Here is a 19680-nt window from a genome sequence, read left to right on the forward strand (position 1 = left end):
GGTTATTTATAGAGTAGATAATAAATGTAGAAACTTGTTCCTCTGCGAATTGGATCTCATTTAACATAGGGAGTCATGGGATGACACCCCCCACATCAGAGCGTCTGGATTCCCCATTTGGCTCCAGCTCCTTACTCTAGCTTCCTGCTAATGCAGACTCTGGGAGGCAATAGTGATGGCAAACTTTATTGGGTCCCTGCCTCTCATGTAGGAGACCTGGAATGAGCTCCCAACTGCTGGCTTCAGCTTCAGGCCAGCCTCTGCCATTGTTGGCATTTGGGGAACAAACCAGTAGATGAGAGTGCATATTTTTGGGAGTGAGTGTTTTCTGTCTCTGTGTATGTGTGTGTCTCCCTCTATCTGTGTCTCTTTGTCCACCTCAAATTAATTGTTTGGTTAAAGAGTCAATCATATTTTAAATTCATGGATGATAGCAGCTCTCTTGAGTCTTTCTTACCTGACACTCAACATATTTGGTGATAGCTGAGCTTTCCAGCTCCAAGTCTCCTAATCTCTTGTCAAGAGCTTTTTCCTCTGCCTTCTTCTCCTGTGCAGTCATTCCTTCAGCAAGTGTTTATTACATGTCTACTGTGTGCCAAGCTCTACAAATTGTCTCCCTGTTTGCTTTCCTTCCCCCCCCCCCCCCCCCCCGGGGATGAGAGGGTTGAGGGGTTGGGAATGGCAGCTCCGAGTCTTTCCTATGTATAGGTCCAGGTGTTTGGGTCAGAGTGTCCAGCAGGGCAGAGCAAGGGCAGGGGTCACACACATTTGTGCTCACAAGCATATTCACACACACACTTGATGGCCACTCAGCTCAGGGTCTTAATCTAATAATGCAGAGAACAGATTTGGGGGAGAAAAATGTTCATCATAAAGTACCCCCCCATACACATTATTCAGACTTGTTTGGGGGCTGGTGGGTGGGGTGTCATGTTTTATCTTACCCACAGATCCTTTGGTAAATCATCACCTAACAACACAGTGTCCCCAGCAGACCCACAGGAGGAAAGGTATGAGGTGCTGGGAGGAGAACCGGTGAAAGAGAGATTTGTTCACACATGTTTATTGAGCTCCTACCATAAGCCTGATGCTCAGGGCCTTCGTCATCTAGAGCAACCCTGTCCCCTGCTCTTGGGGCTGCCCATCCGGTAGGGGGATGAGACCTTGAGTAAGAATGCAGAAACCACCACTGCCTGCTCCACAGGGTGCCTGGGGCCAGCCTGGGAGTGGCTGCAGACTCTCTGTAGGCTGCTGACCTTGTTGTATAAACATGAGGATGAACAAGGGAATCATAGGGCAGAGCCAAACGCCTGGCTGCATCTTGCCTGCGAATGTAATTATGGCATTAACCTTGTGCTGCTAGTGACTCTTCAGAAACACAACTCGGCAGGGGTTCTTTCAGCCTAAGGAAAACTTGGGGAGCTCAGAGGAGGAAGAGCTTTTTAACAAATTTATTAATACTCTTCCGTAGGAACTGTAATCATTTGCTGATTTGAAATGAAGAGAGTTCCTCTTATAAACTAATTATGGGGCAGAAGCGATTACTGACAGTTAAGGGTAGATAATGGAAATAAGGATGCGATGAGTTATAGACATGCTTGTCAGACTCCTTGAATCATTTGGTCATTTAAATGCTGTAAAAGTGTTCATCAAGAAGGCTTGGTTATTAAATGATTGTCACTCAAATAATTAGTGGATCAGTCATAAGATCCTCCATGCAAATTTATAATCCGAGGTGTTTCTTTTCCTCTTTTAGCTTGTCAAAATCCCCAAAAATGATCCCCTCAACGAAGTGCATAACTTTAATTTCTATTTGTCAAACGTGGGCAAGGACAACCCTCAAGGAAGCTTTGACTGCATTCAGCAAACCTTCTCCAGGTAAGTGCTTTGTAAGATGTGCAGGCTTTAAAAACATTAAACAATAAAATACATGCAGTCATTCCATAAATAATAACTGAATTCACTTGCAGAGCTTGTGTACTTGTTCAGAAGGTATTAAGAGCCCAGCGTGTACTAGAAACGTTGTCACTGGAATGCAATCACAAAATTTTTAGATTCACACCCTTGAGGGGTCACTATGGTACAGACAAAATATGTTATGGGAAGTTTGGGGCTTTTTTATTAAAGACTATTTTTTAAATTTTGTAAAAGCTTTTATTTATTGACATAGTCAGGAGTCACACTAAAGGGTAAAAAGAGAGAAAACATCTTGCATGTCCTCTTCCTGCTTCCTTGCTCAAGCCTTGTTTTAAGGTAGATTTTTAAAAGTCTATTCCATAGTGTCTTAGAAACCGGAAAATTAACCCTTGTAGAGCAGTCATCTCCCCTGATTAAAGGGGTGGGGGGCAAAGAACACACACCCAACCCAGGATACCATGGAACCCTTATGCACTTAGCTCCTCTGTAGACAATAAGCCCCTGTTGCTGGTTCTTTGCATTGGTTGTTTCTGATTAAAGAATGAGCCCTTGAGTGGGGGGGTTTGCTCTTTCCCTAGAATGAGACAAAAGAGGTTGGGGGCTCACTCCTGTCATCAGTGAGTAAGGCTTTGACATTGGCCCATACTACCCTGGGCCAATGCATCTCTCATCTGTGTAGCACTTAAAACTGTAAGGGCCTGATGTATGTGTTTGAAAGAGAGGAAGCTGTGTTTCAAGCAGGCACAGGAGGCAGAGATAGAAAAGATGATACACAATTGAGAGAGTTCTAAGTTTCTCCTCCCATTTAAGGTGATGACATTTTTGTTAAATTGCATATATTGCAGTTTACGTAGACTCTGCTGTGTCATCCACTACAGTAGCCATAGTCAGGTGTGACTGTTTACATCAAATAATATTTAAAATCTCATTGTTCATTCACATGACCCACTTTTTATGATCTTTGTAGCCTCATGTGGCTGTCATAGTGGGCAACACAAATACAGGGTATCTCCACCTTTGTGGAAAGTTCTGTTGGATAGCACTGGGAGAAGACTATGGAGTCGCCACGTGGAAGATCCTTGCTAACTGCATAGATCAATCCCTTCATTTCCCAGGTGACTATCCCCAGTTACCAAGCTGGCTGGTGAGTGGCTGGGCTAAATGAGACTAACTTACTCCGAACTCCAGTCCAGTGCTCATTACCGCCACAGAGCACATTAATTTCTAATCGTGGTGCCATCACCTGTGATAATTGTCTTTAGTTAAAGTGAGGATATTTTGAAGTCAAATTGAACTACGCTCATGTAGGAATTTTATTAAAGGATTTACTCCCTTATGCAAAACTAGTGATACCATCAGAAAAAAGTCAGGTTTCACCCTTCCATCATAAATACCCTGCATGTTTATTCCTACCTTCCTTGATTTGAAAAGTACACACAGTGCTGTAAGAGAACAGAAACAGTTATTTTGAGAAAATCAGGGCAAATGTTTTAGTATCCCTTCAGAATGATCTAAGGTGCTTTTTAAAATGAGGTGATATAAGCATAAATTGAAATTTGCCACCATGAAAACAAAAGTACTTAAACTTTCAGTTCTCAATTTGGCAACCAAATTTAATTTTTTTAAATAAAATATTTGTTTTTTATTTATTTGAAAGGCACAGTTACAGAGAGAGAAGGAAGAGATTTTCCATCCACTGTTTCACTCCCCAAATGGCTGCAACAGCGTGACTGGGCCAGGCCAAAGCTAGGAGCCTGGAGCTTCTTCCAGGTCTCCTATGTGGGTGCAGGGGCCCAAACACTTGAGCCATCCTCCGCTGCTTTTCCCTGAAAACCAGCAAGGAGCTGGATCAGGAGTGGGATAGCCAGGTCTCAAACTGGACACGCATATGGGATGCTGGCTTCACAGGTGGAAGCTTAACCTGTGCTACACCACAACGTTGGCCCCAGTTCCATTTAATTTTTACTTTTCCCAAGGATCTTGGCTCTTCCCTAGTAGTGTGTACTCTTATACAGAAGGGGCTTTCTTACACCTGTTTCTGTTCTCACTGCACTGGTTAAGCTCAAAATACATGCCCGGTAAATGTTAGATAGCCAACAAATATTGATTAGCTTGTTTCCTTTCTTATCTGGCTTTTTAAGCCTCCTTGACCCTCACTTTTCCTATATAACATGGTGGAAATCTCATAGTCAAAATTATCTGTCAAAAATTCCTTAAATCTACCCCCTTCCCAGGCTTAGTGAAAACTGCACAGTTTAGGCATACAGGGTACCGTGATGGCAACTCAACCGTGGGAAACAGTGAGCAAGGCTAGAGAAGAACTGTGGAAACATTTATACACATATGCCCACGTGTTTACACTTTCACAGTAGCTCAGCTGAGAATGAAGAATTCTAGAAAGCATCTTCTTGCCTGTCACATGTGGCTCTATTTTGTTGTCACCTAAAAGATCTGTTTCCGCCGGCGCCGCGGCTCAATAGGTTAATCCTCCGCCTGCAGCGCCAGCACACCGGGTTCTAGTCCCGGTCGGGGCGCTGGATTCTGTCCCGGTTGCCCCTCTTCCAGGCCAGCTTTCTGCTGTGGCCCAGGAGTGCAGTGGAGGATGGCCCAAGTCCTTGGACCCTGCACCCGCATGGGAGACCAGGAGAAGCACCTGGCTCCAGGCTTCAGATCAGTGCAATGAGCTGGCCACAGCGTGCCGGCCGCGGCGGCCATTGGAGGGTGAACCAACAGCAAAAGGAAGACCTTTTTCTCTGTCTCTCTCTTTCTCACTGTCCACTCTGCCTGTCAAAAAATAAAATAAAAAATTTAAAAAAGATCTGTTTCCTTACCTCAAAAAACGTAAGCAACAACTTCATCATGACTGGCAGTAGGTTCAGCTTATTCTGGCTCTTAAATTACAGTGTAAATAACAGGGAGAGATTTTTTTAAAATTGGTTTTCAATTTATTTGTGAGAGCCAGAGAGCACTGCCATCAGTGGATTCACCCCCTAAATACCCGCAGCTAAAGCCAAGAGTCAGGAAGTCAATTCAGGCTCCCCGTCATTGGCAGGGACTCAGTTACTTGAGCCTTCAGTGCTGCCTCCCAGTATCTGCACTGACAGAAAGCTGGAGTCAAGGGCCAGAGCCAGGAGCTGAACCCAGACATCCCAGTATGGAATAGAGACATCTTAACTGGTGTCATAACCACTAGGCCGAATGCTCCCTCTGAGCGAGATGTTTAAAAACAAACTTCTTGCCACCAGACCTTCCCGCTCTACAGTCATTTCCTCCCACTCTTGTCACTCCATCTTTCGTCCCCTGAGGCTTCCTCCTCCGTCCCTTCCCTTTTTCACTGGTTTTTCAGCATTCCAACATGCTCAAGTCTGTCTGGTTAAAACAAAAACAAAAACAATGAAGTTCTTGACCCAAAGTCTGACTTCAACCGCTAGCATCCCGTTAAAGCTGTTTCCCCAAGGGGGCTGTGACCTCCTTGCCTCCAAATCCCACAGATACTTACTGTTTCTGAAATTGTTCCCAGCGTTTCCCAGTGTTGACCACTGTGTGCTGATTGAAACATTCTGTTCCAAGGACTTCCGCGACACAGGGCTGTTCTGGTTGTCCTACCACTTTGGGGTTTTCAAGTCTCATGCGACTGAAATATGAATGTGCTCCAGGTTGCTCCTCTGAGACCCCTTCTTTCTTCCTTCCTTCAAACTCCCCACTCCAACATCTCATTTTCTCCCTCCCAACCCTGTCCCTAACCTGCCCTTCTTTGGGTTCACTGTCTCAGAAAATGGCACCTCTGTATACCTATAGCCAGGCCACATCTTTATCCTCTTGCCCTCTCTCCCTGGGCGGCAAAGCACTGATGAAATTCTGTCAGTGTGCCTGCTGACCATCTCTGGAGTGTACCAGCCCCTGCATTCTCACTGGCCTACTCTGGTTCAGCCATCACTCCCTTCCTGTGATGCTCCACTCCGACCAGCTTCTCGGCATCACTCACGCATTCCCCTTCCTCCCAGTCCGTTCCCTATCCCTACTGATGAGTGCAGTTCTAATGCATGCATATGCTGGTTTCACTGAAATTAAGTTTTCACACATTCCTCCTACCAGTGGTAGGTGATTCTTTAAAATAATTGACTGCTAAGTGGAGGTAGAAGTACAAGGCCCACTGGGGCTCTGGTCTTCACTCCAAATACAATTTTTGCTCCAAATTTTATGCATTTGGTCTCCGAGAAGTCATTTTACCCAGTCGATTTAGAATTTGGGGGGCGGGGGAGATGTGAAAGGAAGAAAAGAAATTTGAACACCTTAGATAATCTTTACATTTAAAAATGAATATTGGTTATTTTAGGATTACAAACTTCTCTGGGCTGCGGATTTTAGTTCTCGCTTGCCTTTATTGTGCAGAGTGACAGGCATCTCTAACTAAGCCACTGTCTTCCTTGACAGCTCTGGAGCCTCCCAGCTCAATTGCCTGGGGTTTATACAGGATAAAATTACAGTGTGTGCAACAAACGACTCGTATCAGATGACACGAGAAAGAATGACCCAGGCCGAGGAGGAATCCCGCAACCGAAGCACAAAAGTTATCAAACCCGGTGGACCGTATGTAGGTTTGTATATATAGTTCTCTTTCTCCCTCTCGCTGATTGATTGGAGTAATTCAAGATCACTGTAGGTAAATACTGGTAACAGTAACTCAATGAAAACAGAGAAATTAGTTTTCAGGGCCTTTTGCACCACAAAAAAAGGTCATTTTTCTCTTCAAATTACTGGGAAACTAAAGAAGAAATTGGAAAGTTTTATAACTTTGCTGAGCCCTAAAACCGATGTTGACTGTTGTTATTTACAGCATTGGGATCTAGTCGTGTCACTCGTGTGGTTGTAACTGTGGCATTTGTGTTTTCCCTGTCACTGGGTGATGGGATTTCAGTGATGGACAGTTTGGTTCTTGTTTTGTACTTCTGTGGGGCTATTTTTATAGTGAGTGTGAGTTGATAACCTCATTATTGCAAATTGTCTTATAGTTTCAAAGAATCTTTGCACAATAAGGAATTTTTATTGCAAAAGTATTCAAATGTGCCTCCAAGAAACAGTGCATTAGGGCACTAGATCTTTGGTGCTGCAATTATGGCCCTCATCCTCATCTACCCATTAATTAAGAGCCTACCCCACCCCTATCATATTTATCATGAGCTCACTCAAATATCCATCAGATTAAAGGGAAATAAAGCCAGATCAGCAAGAGGAGACTGTCTTCTATGAGCTGTGACCCTAACAACTCTTGAGGGGTCAATTCACAATGACTGTTAACAGTAATAGAATGGTAAGAGTGAAGATGAGCTCTTTTTGATTTCTTGGTTGGTCAGCTTCTTAACACAAGTCACTCAAGTTAATGGTGAAAGAATATTAATTTGGAAACTTGTGTTCATAAAACTCAGTCTGTTGATGAGACTGAATCAACATCTTTCCAAGGTTTGGTGTAATTCTACTCTGTATTTTCCCATTGCTGATCCAGCCACAATGCATTCAGCTTTGAGAAGCTTCACCGGTGGTTTAATAAGTATTTCTTTGGAACATAGCCAGTGCTCTTGGGACCTGGTGCTTAGCTTAGATACATTTAGTTTGGTTTAACAACAATTCACAGCTTCCCCAGGTATCTATACCCATGGGGCTCAGTTCCCTGCCCAGTCAGCTACCAGATGGGGGTTTTCACCTTCCCTTTCCTGCTGATTGAAGTTAGCAACTCCCTTCTTTCTCCTCTACCCTGGTAAGTAACTTAATTAGCTTTCTGTGCTAGTAGGCTAAGCCTTGAGTTATTTTTAAAATGCACAAAGATCGGCCACACTTCAATTTAATGACAAACTATGAATTCCCAGGCCTGTTTCTCTGCAAGTGTTTCACTCTGTACAGTACCACCATTTTAGAAACAGTGAGGCAAACTGGTGTGCCTGACAAAGGAATGGAAGACTCAAACTGTCAAAGTGACATTTTTCCTCCTAGTAAAACCCGCTGAAATTCTCTCCCTTTGCTTCATTCCAAATCTTGAAAATCATCGACAGTTACTGCACTTCTCCCCCATGGGATGCTCTGGTGTCTGCTCTGGTCCTGTGTTTTTGTTTGTTTTGGTAGGTCAGGTGTAGTTCATTTTCAGCTTACACAACGCCTTTTCAACACCCAGCGTCCCACAGGCTATTCACTGGGCTGGGCACTGTAGGACTTCCAGGGTTTCTCACAGACATTATTGATAATTCATATGCATTTGGGGGAGTGACCACAGAAAAATCTAAGGTTATCAAAGTTGAAACCTGAACCACATTGTATCTTTACCCTTCCACGAAGAGCTGGCCACCCCCTCTGCATATGTCTGTCCTCCCCAGAGCCCTAGTCGAGCCTTTTCCTCTGTGCTGTGTCCTCAGTGTCCTGGCAACTCACTGTCATAGCACAGTGCTCTTCTCTGATCTTGAATCTTGTCATTAACCTCCTTAGCCCTTTATTCTCCTGGTCAAATAACCCCAGCTTCTTTTAACTTTTCTTAATATGGCCTCCATCCCAAGCCTTTAATTATTTTTATTGTCCTCCTCTGGGCTGCCTCCAGTTCCTCCCCTCAGAGTTCACAACTGGACACTATTAGCAGAAAGGCTGACCGGTTCTGAAACTCTGGGACGCTGCCTGGTTTTCCTGTCTGTTGGGAATGTTGCCGTCCTTTATTCCATCCTGTTCTGATTGGTTTCTTTGCCCTTCCCTATTACCAGTTCTTTTCCATGTGTTTCTCTCCTTTTGGTCAGTTCAGTTGGAATCTTTCAGCTTTTTTGGGTGTCTCAGAACTGCACGATCCTTCTAGGTGGCTACATCATTTGTCACCCTTTAATGCTAACAGTACCCAGCACTTCCTGAGGCTGCTGCACACGGTCCCCCTGAAGCTGCTCCTGTGCACCTCACCAGCACTCTGAGAAGTAGGTTAAGGTCCACTCTCCAGTCTGCATGGCAATGGCAAAATGGTGCAGGTATGGCCTCGTTAACAAGTTGTGTTCTTTTCTTAAAACAGTGGGAGGCCCTGCCTTAGTTCATAGTTGTCTAAATCATGCATCATGACACCAGAAGCTCTCCCACCCCAGACTAGAGGTACCTGCAGAGCATGGTTCCTTTCAACACTCTCAGCCCAGGTGCAGGACAAATGATAGTAGCACTGGGGCCACATGCCGGGGCTGGCGTGATGCCAGGCCTTGATGGCTGAACCAAGGCACAAGACCAGTTTAAGGAGGACTGTGCCCCTGGGGCTAGTGGTCACCTGGCCTTGTCACAGTATGAGTTTCTGCCACCCTCTTGTGGGCTGGGAAAAACCAAAGCCTGTTTGCCAAGAGAGGAGGAAGGAGAGGCCCCAACCTGAATCTCACTGTTTGGTCAGTGGTGCGCATACTTGCATTGTTAGAACCCTGCCTCTTGTTAAAAGGAAAAAGTCCCTAATCACCACTGCTTTCCAAGAGAACCTTAAGCCTGCCCACTGACTCCTACTGGGATTCTGGAATTTTTGTGATTTGTAAGTTTGTTTAATTTTTTTCCCCACTCATGTGATCAGTTGATTTTTTTTTAAGTTTTATTTAAGGTATACAAATTTCATGTATTTCTTATATACAGATTTAGGAACATAGTGATACTTTCCATCCTGCCTGCCTTCCCACCCACGTTCCAACCCTTCTTCCTCCTCTCCTCTCCTCACTGTTAATTTTTACATAAATCTATACATGTACTAATATTCAGGTATAGAAAATCACCCAAGAAATCCACCATTTGGGCTTCTGTTTCCAATTTTTCCAATTTTTGCCCCTTTTATTTGTGGCAAGTTAGCATATTTTCGAGCAATTGGATAAATTATTATTTAATCATCTTAATTTTTACAAATATTAGAGGCAGGATATGTAACCTGGATAACATCTATAATGCTTTGTAGTTCAAATACTTTGTGACAGTTGGGTGTGTATATTTTGGTAGTAAAACTTTTGAAAAAAACGATCACAAATTCCAAATGGGTTCCATTGCAGTGGATTGTGTGTGTAACCATGACAGAGCCACGTCGTCGGCACAGCACTGCTGATGTTTTCCTAGCTTTGGGTCATGTTTCTGGTCGGGATCCACAGAACAGAGAAGCAACTGCAAAAAGTGGTGCAGCCTCTCCTTCTCCCTCCCTCCCTCCCTCTCTCTCTCTCTCTCTCTCTCTCTCTCTCTCTCTCTCTATCCCACCCCCTTCCTTTATTGTTTTCTAGGGCCATTTCACTGAGGGGTAAATACTTTTGCCATCACAGATTAAATGAAAAAGCTAGGAGTGCATGCCTTGTTATGAATCAGTGCTTCGGATGTAGTCCCAGATTACCTAGCCCTGCGACCCATGGCTGCTGTTTATATCCGGAGCCCAGGGAGTTGATTAGCAGTTGGGTCTGGGAAGAGAATTAGGCTCTCCCACAGGCTTTATTAAAAGGGTTTTTCTGAGGCAAATATAAAAAATAAAAATGAAGCCTTTCTCCCCACCTTGAACCTAGTATTTTCCTGCTTTTTTGTTTGTTTTTATAACATCTCAGTTCTATAAGTACTTGTATCACCAATTTTTTTTACACCCATAGCCTGTCTTTCTTTGAACTGGAGGACCCCTTCCTGGTTGGATAGGCACAAAAGGAACGGGGGTTGCTGAGCAAGTGATCTCTGGGTATCACTCAGTGGTCCAGTGAGTCTGGGTTCTCCCACACGTTTGAAAGAACAGTGAAAGGAGTGTGCTGAGTGAGGGAACTTGAGGAGAGGTGACCGCCTTGTATAAGCACCCCAGGGAAGGTGCCAGCTCTGTCCTCCCCCTGACCAGACTGGCTTCCTGTCCATCATCATACTCAAAGTCCTTTTAAGAGCAAAGTTAGCCCCGTATTTGTGCCACACCTGTATCTGAGAAGATGAGGGGAATCCCAGAAGACTGTGGAGCCCCCCGAGACCCAGGACCAGAGGCTCAGAGTTGGTTGGCAGCCTGGAACATGGTGGCAGCGCTGTCACTTTCTGTTTATATTTTTCCTTCCTGCTGGCTTGAATTCATTCTAGATGACAGTTGTAATGTTCGTGAACTTGGCTGAGAAGCATTCTCTCCCATCCCCTCCTGACACAAGAAAGGGGAAGAGACAAGGGCTCCATGGTCAGTTTGCTTTGGAAAATATGAGTTAACAGATTTCTCTTATGGTGAGCCTTGGCAAGGGGGAAGGAGCGTGGAATTTATAGCATTTCCTAAACTTTTATGACCTTGACCCTATTTTTTCCACAAATGCCTATTACAATTTCAAGGGTTGATAGTTTGTTAACACCATTGCATCACAGAAATAATGAATTGAAAGGCTGGCGTTTAAAATTTCATGTTAGAAATTTCAGCATGTCCCCAGCCTCTGGCAGCCTGGCCATATGGGAAATGGGAACTGGGTAGGTTCCTGCTCCCCTGCCTTCTTGTCGCTTGTTGTCATTCTCTTAGTCATCAAATACTGATTCCAGGCCTGCTGGTAGACAAAGCAACCACAGCCCTGCCCTTCTGCAACTTACAGGCTTAAAGCAAAACATGCAGGAAAGTCTGGGTGTTCATCACAGAACTTCCCACTTCCTAAATGAACAATTTACCATGTGCTCATAGCCCATTGAAAGCCTCGCTTTTCTTGCCTGTGAAATGGGGATAGTGTCCACCTTTTGAGAGTCCCTGTGAGACCTAATGAGATCATGAGTGTGAAGCTCCTAGTCCAGTTCCCCTCCTGCCATGATTGGTGAACAATAAGTATTAGTTTCCTTTCCCACCTGTCACTGAGCCAGCCATTTCTAAATCAACAAAAATACAGAAACCAGATCTAAATCTTATCTCCAACTCTTAACTCAGTAGTTAGGCAGTGTTCCCTTAATGTTGAGTTCCTTTATTGTGCAATAGTTTGATTTGTGCAGTCGGTTGTATCCAGATAGGAAAGAAACAGACTAGCCAGGAGAGATTTCCTGGGAACATTCATCCTTTTTCCCGGACTCAAGGTAGAGTGATGTCAGAACAAATCATCCCTCTGGCCAGGCCCAGGGAGCGCAGTGCGGGAGCAGTAACAGTAAGTTCCTGCCCCAGAAGCTGTTTTCACCACAGACCACGGCTGGGGAAAGTGCCTTTCCTCTCCCACTGTTTCTAGCTGATAGTCTGCTTCCCGGGGGAGCTGCCCCACCTGTGCGCCATTACCAGCTCTCCCCCTCTTGAACCAGAGGGCGTCCAGCTGAGGCTTAGAGTGGACTAAATGAACGAGAGATTCTAGCTTAGACTTCATCAAATGAGGGTTCCAGTTATGTGCTGCTTTCTGTGATGACTGGAGTAGTCAGTGATGCTGTGTCCACAAAGCTTCACATGTGTATGTAGCGGCCTGCTCCCTCAGCCCATGCCTTCTCTGGAAGTAGCCACCTGCCAAGTGTTAATGGTGAAGCCAGACAGGAAAAGGCTAACCAGCTGAGTCGCCCTGGCCCTGGCACAGGCCTCTCTGTACGATTTCCCGTTCCTCTGCCTCGTCCTCCGGGTCTCAGCACCACAGAGGAGAGCGCTCTGTTTTGTTTTGTCGCTTGCCTTTGACTCCTGCAATTTGGTAGGGATGCCTAGTGGACGCCAACTGCACTCCCCGGGCTTCAGAATCTGGAAGTAAGGTCTTGTGCAAGCTCAGCCACGTGTGTTCTTGTGAGGTGTGGACTAGCATGTGTCACATTTCACTGTGCTTTCAGAAATGTTCTATGATATGCAGAGTTAACTTTTGTGAATGGCACAAATACATGGAACTTACTTAGTTTCCACTTAACATCAAATAACCAGGAATCTAAAAGTCCCCAGTCTGTTAGATTTTGTGTTACTCATTATTTACTGTGTGGGCAAAATACATCTATATGTATTGATTCCAAGAAATGATTCATCAAAAAAATTCTGAGTTCATCTTTTTGGCCACTTACGTAGAATGCTTTCTCTGTGCATGTCTCTTTAAAGTAAAAACTGAAATGAAGTGGCCTTTATTCCCTTCAAAAATAAAGGGGTACGTAAGTGGTGAGTTGTGGAAAGGGAGATGTTCATTAGGTTGTAGTTTGCAAACGTGTAACCAAGTGGTTTCCCCTGGCCTTTAGGGAAAAGAGTGCAGATTCGGAAGGCACCTCAAGCTGTTGCAGATGCAGTGCCTGAGAGAAAAAGGTCAACCCCCATGAACCCTGCGAATACGATTCGCAAGACACACAGCAGCAGCAGTGTCTCTCAGCGACCGTACAGGGACAGGGTGATTCACCTGCTGGCACTCAAGGCCTACAAGAAACCGGAGCTGCTTGCTCGACTGCAGAAAGATGGCGTCAACCAGAAAGACAAGAACTCCCTGGGAGCGATCCTGCAGCAGGTGAGGCCTGTGGAGCCAGTCCTTCTGCTCACCTGGTGCTCGAGAGTTCCTCTCAGAGGCTTCTTGTTGAATTATCATCTTCATTAGTGCAAGAGAGAAATGTCAGGGTCACTTTTGATCAACAACCTATGAAATACAACTCCTGAGTATTGAATTAAATCTTCTTACTTTAAGCATTTGATTAAAAAAAAAAAAAAACTTCACTGAAATATGAGCATTTTCTTCATTTGGGTCAAGCAAATTTTACCCTGAAAATTCTGTTAGAAAATAGGTAGGGGTTTGTTGTCTGTTTTTAGTCTTGCATCATGTAAACTGTTGCCTTGATTTTCACTGGCATATTTAGGTGAAGTTGTGTTGTATAGGTCTTCGATTGGTACAAGCCAAAATGGCTTTGCCTACTACATAATTTAGAATGTGTCCTACTCTGCCTCACTGTCCTGATTACCCTTCCTTTTATACCACTGGTGTGGCAAGACCAGTCTGCACCCAAGGACATGAATGTGTAAAGAATTAGCTGTGATCAGTTACTTGATAACCACAAGCTTATGTATAAAAGTAGATCATTATTTCATTAATGTCAACGGTTTGTAAAACTAGTTCCCTATATTTTCCATACTGACTTCATAATTCCATGCAAATGTCTGGTCTTCAGAGGACAGTAGAAGCTGGAGTTAAAAAATTTTAAAATTGGCAGCATAAACATTGAGTATTGAAAGCCTTAAAGCTGAATGAATGCAATCATCCTGGAAGGAGATGAGGCATTGAAGGGAAGAGGCCAGAAGACAGGCTGTGAACTCCGCAGCATATGGAGGAAGGAACAACGGCAACCTGAGAAAGAGAGGTTCTGAGGGAGAGGAGAAAACAGGAGACTGTCCCATCACAGAAGCCGAGCGATGGGACTGTCGTGGAAGCGGGCGAGGTGACGCGCTGGGGGCTGTGGCGATCAGAGGATGCTGCATTTTTCCCACTTAAAGAAATGTGGTCATACCCTCCTCTGTTAATTTATTTGTGAATCTGAATTTAAAATAAGTCTATTGTATTCTACTTTAAAGCAATATTAACATTAGATTCGTAGTCAGCTGAATTGTGAGACGAGAGAAGCGTAAACTATCATATTTGAGGTATTTGAGTAGTACCTTAAAAAGACACCAAAAAAAGTTATAAAAATGGGCATTCCAGGAGGAAGCAACAGGCAGGAATACCTTTCTCTTAGCCTTAAAAATACTTCTGGCCTGGCTTGCAAACCCATGTATTTGTGTGGTTGATAGATTCCAGGCCTGGGTACTCCAGGAATTGTAGTTAAGGGATAAGGACAGATTATACCTGGGACTATACTTGCCAACAAATAACAATAATTTGGGGGTTCCTTCAGTGTATGTTTCCATTTTTTGGTTTTCTGGAATTTCGGGGACTCTGAAGAAGTAATTCTTTAGAATTGGCAGACATAAGGCACAAGGTTGGTTATCAGGAAGAAAAGGGCAAACAAGCTTCTCAGAACTGGTAGTGTTCATGTGAAGACCAGTTCTGTCTGACTAAAAGGAAAAGTTTAACTCACCACTTGGGCTCTGTTTGGCTTCTTACTAGAAGCGATGAAGGACTTTTATCATGACTCAAAAGTAATGGAGTTAGTGGTCTGAAGTAAATGATGATGTTGACAGTATAAACTGTTTGGTTTCCTTTGACTAGAAAAGTTGATCTTAAAAAGTATCACTCCTACTTTTCCTATGTGGGCCTGTTTGACTAGAAATATGACAGATGCAGTCGCCATTCGGGAGAGAGACATCTAGCTAGCTATGAGATTTACTTCTCCAGATGTGCTTGACTGGCGTTTATTCCAATCTGGTGTGTACAAAACTGGCACTCCCTTTAGGGGCAATTGGTGTCATTATCTTCAGCATAAATCCTAAAGGTCACCTGCTTTAGATCGCAAGGAAGAGTGACTAATGCTCTCGGTTTTTACACCACATACCAGGTCGCCAATCTGAATCCTAAGGACCTCTCTTATACCTTGAAGGATTATGTTTTTAAAGAGCTCCAAAGAGACTGGCCTGGATACAATGACTTGGACAGACGGGCCTTGGAGTCTGTGCTCTCGAGGTAGGTTCTTCTTTTCTTTTGCTTGAACACTGCTGCACATGTTTTAGTCATTGTTATCTTCCCTAACCGGGAACGTGTGTGTCCTTTACAGAAAACTAAATCCATCTCAGAATGCTGCTGGCACCAGCCGTTCAGAATCTCCTGTATGTTCTAGTAGAGACACTGCATCTCCTCCTCAGGTATTTCATAAAGTTACAGAACCATGGCCCTGCGAGCCGCCCCAGTAGCCCCTCTGCTTCCTAAGGGAGGGACATGAGACCCAGAGAAGCTGCACAGCTTGCCTGTCCAAAGCCACACAGCTCATTCATGGCTGAGCTCCGCCCAGAATTCAGGCCTTGGCCCCCAGCCCAGAACTCTCTCCACCACAAGGCACTGCTTGTCAGAGGACTTAATGTGTACCTTGCTTTTCGTTTTCCAAGTTTACATTTTGTTGTAATGTTATCTGCCTTTCAGTTGGGTCACTGACTGGAAAACTTACCCAGCCCCATAGATTTCTCAGATTTTATAGAAAATTGAAAATTTTTAATTATACCTGAACCATGTTCCACAAAAATATTCTTAGGGGAAAAAATGTATACAAAAAGCAAATAAAACGAGATAGCATTTTCACTCACGTTTTCTTAAAGCATTTTCAAATTGGATCCAGTTCAGAATACAAGCAGGCAGTTTCCCCATGAGATTGAACCATGGTGGGAAAAGGTGGGAGGTCCTGGCTAGTCCTCAAGTTCAAGTCTGCTGGTTTTCAGCTGACCAGCCAGCCTCGAAATTCTGAATCCCAAGAGCTTTGGACAGACAGTGGGACAGTCCTCCATACCCTGGAATTCCTGACAGTGCCCTGTCCCCCTGGACCCTTCCTCCCTGGACCCTACTCCCAAGCATTGGGGAGACACAGATAAATGTATGGAGCAGCAGAAATCTGCCTTGGGCAATAGGCAGTAGGCTAGTCATGTCACAGAAAATGTTACAAAGTAGTGTGAGGAACAGAGGGGGAGCAGAAAAAATAAAGCAATTCCATCTTTGCAGGTGCATTGTTTGGGAAGCCTTTTTTTTTTTTTTTAATTTGAGACCAAAACAAGAAAGAACTCCCATCTGCTAGTTTGCTCCCTAAAAATGTCCCCCAGCAGCTAGGATTGGGTCAGGATGGAGCCAGAGAGTTGGGAAGTCAATTCAGGTCTCTCATATTTGTGGCAAGGACCCAAATAGTTGAGCCATCACCTATTGCCTCCTAGAATGCACATCAGGAGGAAGTTGGAACCGGGAACAGAACCAGAACCCAAACCCAGAGACTCCTACATTGGATATGGGAGTGCCAAGCGATGTCCTGAGCTCTAGGCCAGACTCCTGCCTCAGGAAGCCTCATTTTAATGCCAACTGTTAGGAAGCCACTTCTACTCTGATAAAATTCTATACTGGATGCTAAATAAATACATGTTCTAAATTGAAAGCAATAAATTAATGGGCTGATCAGATACTTTCTTTCAAGCTGAAGTGCAAGCCACAGCATTATCCTTAAACAAACATAATGGGTTTTATGTTTTGTGCTTTTCAACTGTCTGAATTTCCTTTTTAATGTTAGTCCTATTGTTGCTGAATTGGGATGATGTTAGCATGGTTTTTCAAAAGTATTTCCACATTATTTTAATGGACCAGTTATTAATACCTACTTTCCAATCTTGTGAATAGACATATAAGAGTAAAACAAAATTAGATAGCATCCCAACAATGATAGAGATATTTAGGAAAATTACTCTGAAAGCAGCGGCTGTTCTCACTGTAAGACAGGTGAAAGGCATTTATTCTGACAGCCAAAATATGAATAACCAAGCATTTGCGCACATTAGAGATTAAATCAGTGTGGGCCTATTGCCCTTCCCCTGACCTTGTTAGTTTTCAGAGTCAAATGGCACAAATGGCTTTCTGGTCTCAGGTAATAGAACCAGGTGAACCGTGGCGGCAGGGGAGGGCTGCCTCGGCTCCCCACTCTGCAGGGTGTTCTCCACGTCACTAACACAGGCTTTTGGAACCTCAGGGGAGGCTGCGTGCCAGGGAGGGCCAAGCGCATGCTCCATGCAACATCCGTGTGCCAGGTTCTGCTTTGACGTTAGATGCGACGGTTGACTTCACCTTGGGTTTTGCTTGGCTTTTGTTGTTCTTCTTGAGTTTGAAGAAAGGTTACTACAACCCTGGTGCTAGGTTTTAAGTATGAGTGAGTGAAATCACTGAGTTATCTGACCAGTCACGCATATGTATTAAATTTGAGAGCCAACCTACTCATGTTGTCTCGTCCCTCCCCCAGAAGCGGCTTCTGGATTCTGATTTCATCGACCCTTTAATGAATAAAAAAGCTCGAATATCTCATCTGACAAGCAGAGTGCCGCCGACATTAAATGGCCACCTGAATCCCACTGGCGAAAAATCAGCTGCAGGCCTCCCGCCGCCCCCTGCAGCCGCCACCATCCCTACCCCTGCACCGCTGCCTTCGACTCACCTGCCGGCCTCCAATCCTCCGCAGACTGTCAATTCCAACTCCAATTCCCCCAGCACTCCAGAGGGCCGGGGGACTCAAGACCTGCCCGTGGACAGTTTTAGTCAAAACGGTAGCGTCTATGCGGACCAGCAAGACAAATATACCTCTAGGACTTCTGTGGAACCCTTACCCCCTGGATCCGTTCTACTAAAGTGTCCACAGCCTACGGAAGAAACCCATTCAATGTCTCATAAGAAGTCCAAAAAGAAGTCCAAGAAACACAAGGAAAAGGACCAAATAAGGAAGCATGAAGTTGAGACGGTGGAGGAAAAGGAAGAGGACCTTCCAGGAGAAGAAGAACTAGCCAAGTTCGGTAACTCCAGTCCAAACCCCAATGCAGGTATTTTTATTTCTACCCAAAAAACGCCTGCATGTGCCAGCTGCACCGGAAGAGCTTACTTTCACAAGTTTGAGATTCTGTCGTTTATAATTAGGGAGGCTTCTTTAGCGTAAGACCTTCTATGTAATTATTGATCTTTTTTTTTTTTTTCTTGACAGGCAGAGTGGATAGTGAGAGAGAGAGACAGAGAGAAAGGTCTTCCTTTTTGCCGTTGGTTCACCCTCCAATGGCCACCCCGGCCAGCCCGCTGCAGCTGGCGCATTGCGCTGATCCGAAGCCAGGAGCCAGGTGCTTCTCCTGGTCTCCCATGCGGGTGCAGGGTCCAAGGACTTGGGCCATCCTCCACTGCCTTCCCGGGCCATAGCAGAGAGCTGGCCTGGAAGAGGTGCAACCGGGACAGAATCCGGCGCCCCAACCGGGACTAGAACCCGGTGTGCCGGTGCCGCAAGGCGGAGGATTAGCCTGTTAAGCCATGGCGCCGGCCTGTAATTATTGATCTTAACGTGCTTTGGAGCAGATCTTTCTCTTTCTCTTTCATTTTACAACTGTCATTTTCAGTCTGGTTTTAGCCAGCTATTAAACATGGGTTTTTAAATTTGCTCAGAAAATGGTGGCATTTGAAAATGACCCTGTCTGCCCCCAGAGACTCACTTTCTGAAGGTAGACTCAGATGCTCTTTGTCCTATCTGTGATGAGACTGAGCAACCTCAACATGACCTATTATATGCCATTCTCGAGCTGATTTAACCAGACACATAATTAGCAATAGAAATATTCATTTCCTTCTTGCCCAGAGAAACAGGGTCACCCGTGCTTTAATTAATCCTAGCACAGGGGAAATGTCAAATTCTTTATAAAACAGACAAGATAAAATTACATTTACAGATCCATAACATCATCCTCATTTACAGCGAAAGCAGTTTGTCTTTAGCAAGGCTATTGGCTATTACGAGTTTCATGATCCTAAGGGTTTTGTTTGTTTATTTGTTTTTCAATTTTGGGAGTCCTGTGTTAGTCATCTCAGATCAACTGTTATTCATAAAATTAACCATTTTAGTCTTTTTGAAGCTTAAAGAACAGGTAATCTAGAGACCTAGGTAAACTTAAAATAGCTTTTCCAGGGTACAGCTAATCAGTGTAAAAGCAGTTATGTGCAGGACACTGATAGCTAAAAACTGATAACAAAATAATGGGTTTTTTCTTAAGAAATATAACACTCTAAACTTAATATCTTCCATGCCAGCACATGGAAGAACCACATCCATCATTTAGCATTGCTGCGAATTTGAAACCCAGAGTAAATAATAAGACAAAATTCCTCAGGAAAATTCAGTTTCGGAAAAGGCAGTTTTATAAAATGGAATTTTACGGGAGTGTTGTCTTTCTTTTCTGCACGTAACACTGTAAATCTG

The 19680-nt window shown here is 44.3% G+C and overlaps 1 protein-coding gene across 1 annotated transcript in view; it reads left to right on the top strand.

Annotated features, from left to right (window-relative positions):
- The window catches only part of ELL2 (elongation factor for RNA polymerase II 2), a 70446-nt gene that overhangs the window by 41612 nt on the left and 9154 nt on the right, over nt 1–19680 (top strand). Inside the window, exons 3-8 of the mRNA XM_062212380.1 lie at nt 1757–1878; nt 6352–6515; nt 13045–13304; nt 15277–15401; nt 15493–15580; nt 17698–18268. Coding sequence (XP_062068364.1) covers nt 1757–1878; nt 6352–6515; nt 13045–13304; nt 15277–15401; nt 15493–15580; nt 17698–18268 — 1330 coding nt within the window. The remainder of the gene's footprint in view (nt 1–1756; nt 1879–6351; nt 6516–13044; nt 13305–15276; nt 15402–15492; nt 15581–17697; nt 18269–19680) is intronic.

This window comes from Lepus europaeus, chromosome 15 (assembly GCF_033115175.1).
Source record: "Lepus europaeus isolate LE1 chromosome 15, mLepTim1.pri, whole genome shotgun sequence".
NCBI classification, from domain to species: Eukaryota; Metazoa; Chordata; class Mammalia; order Lagomorpha; family Leporidae; genus Lepus; species Lepus europaeus.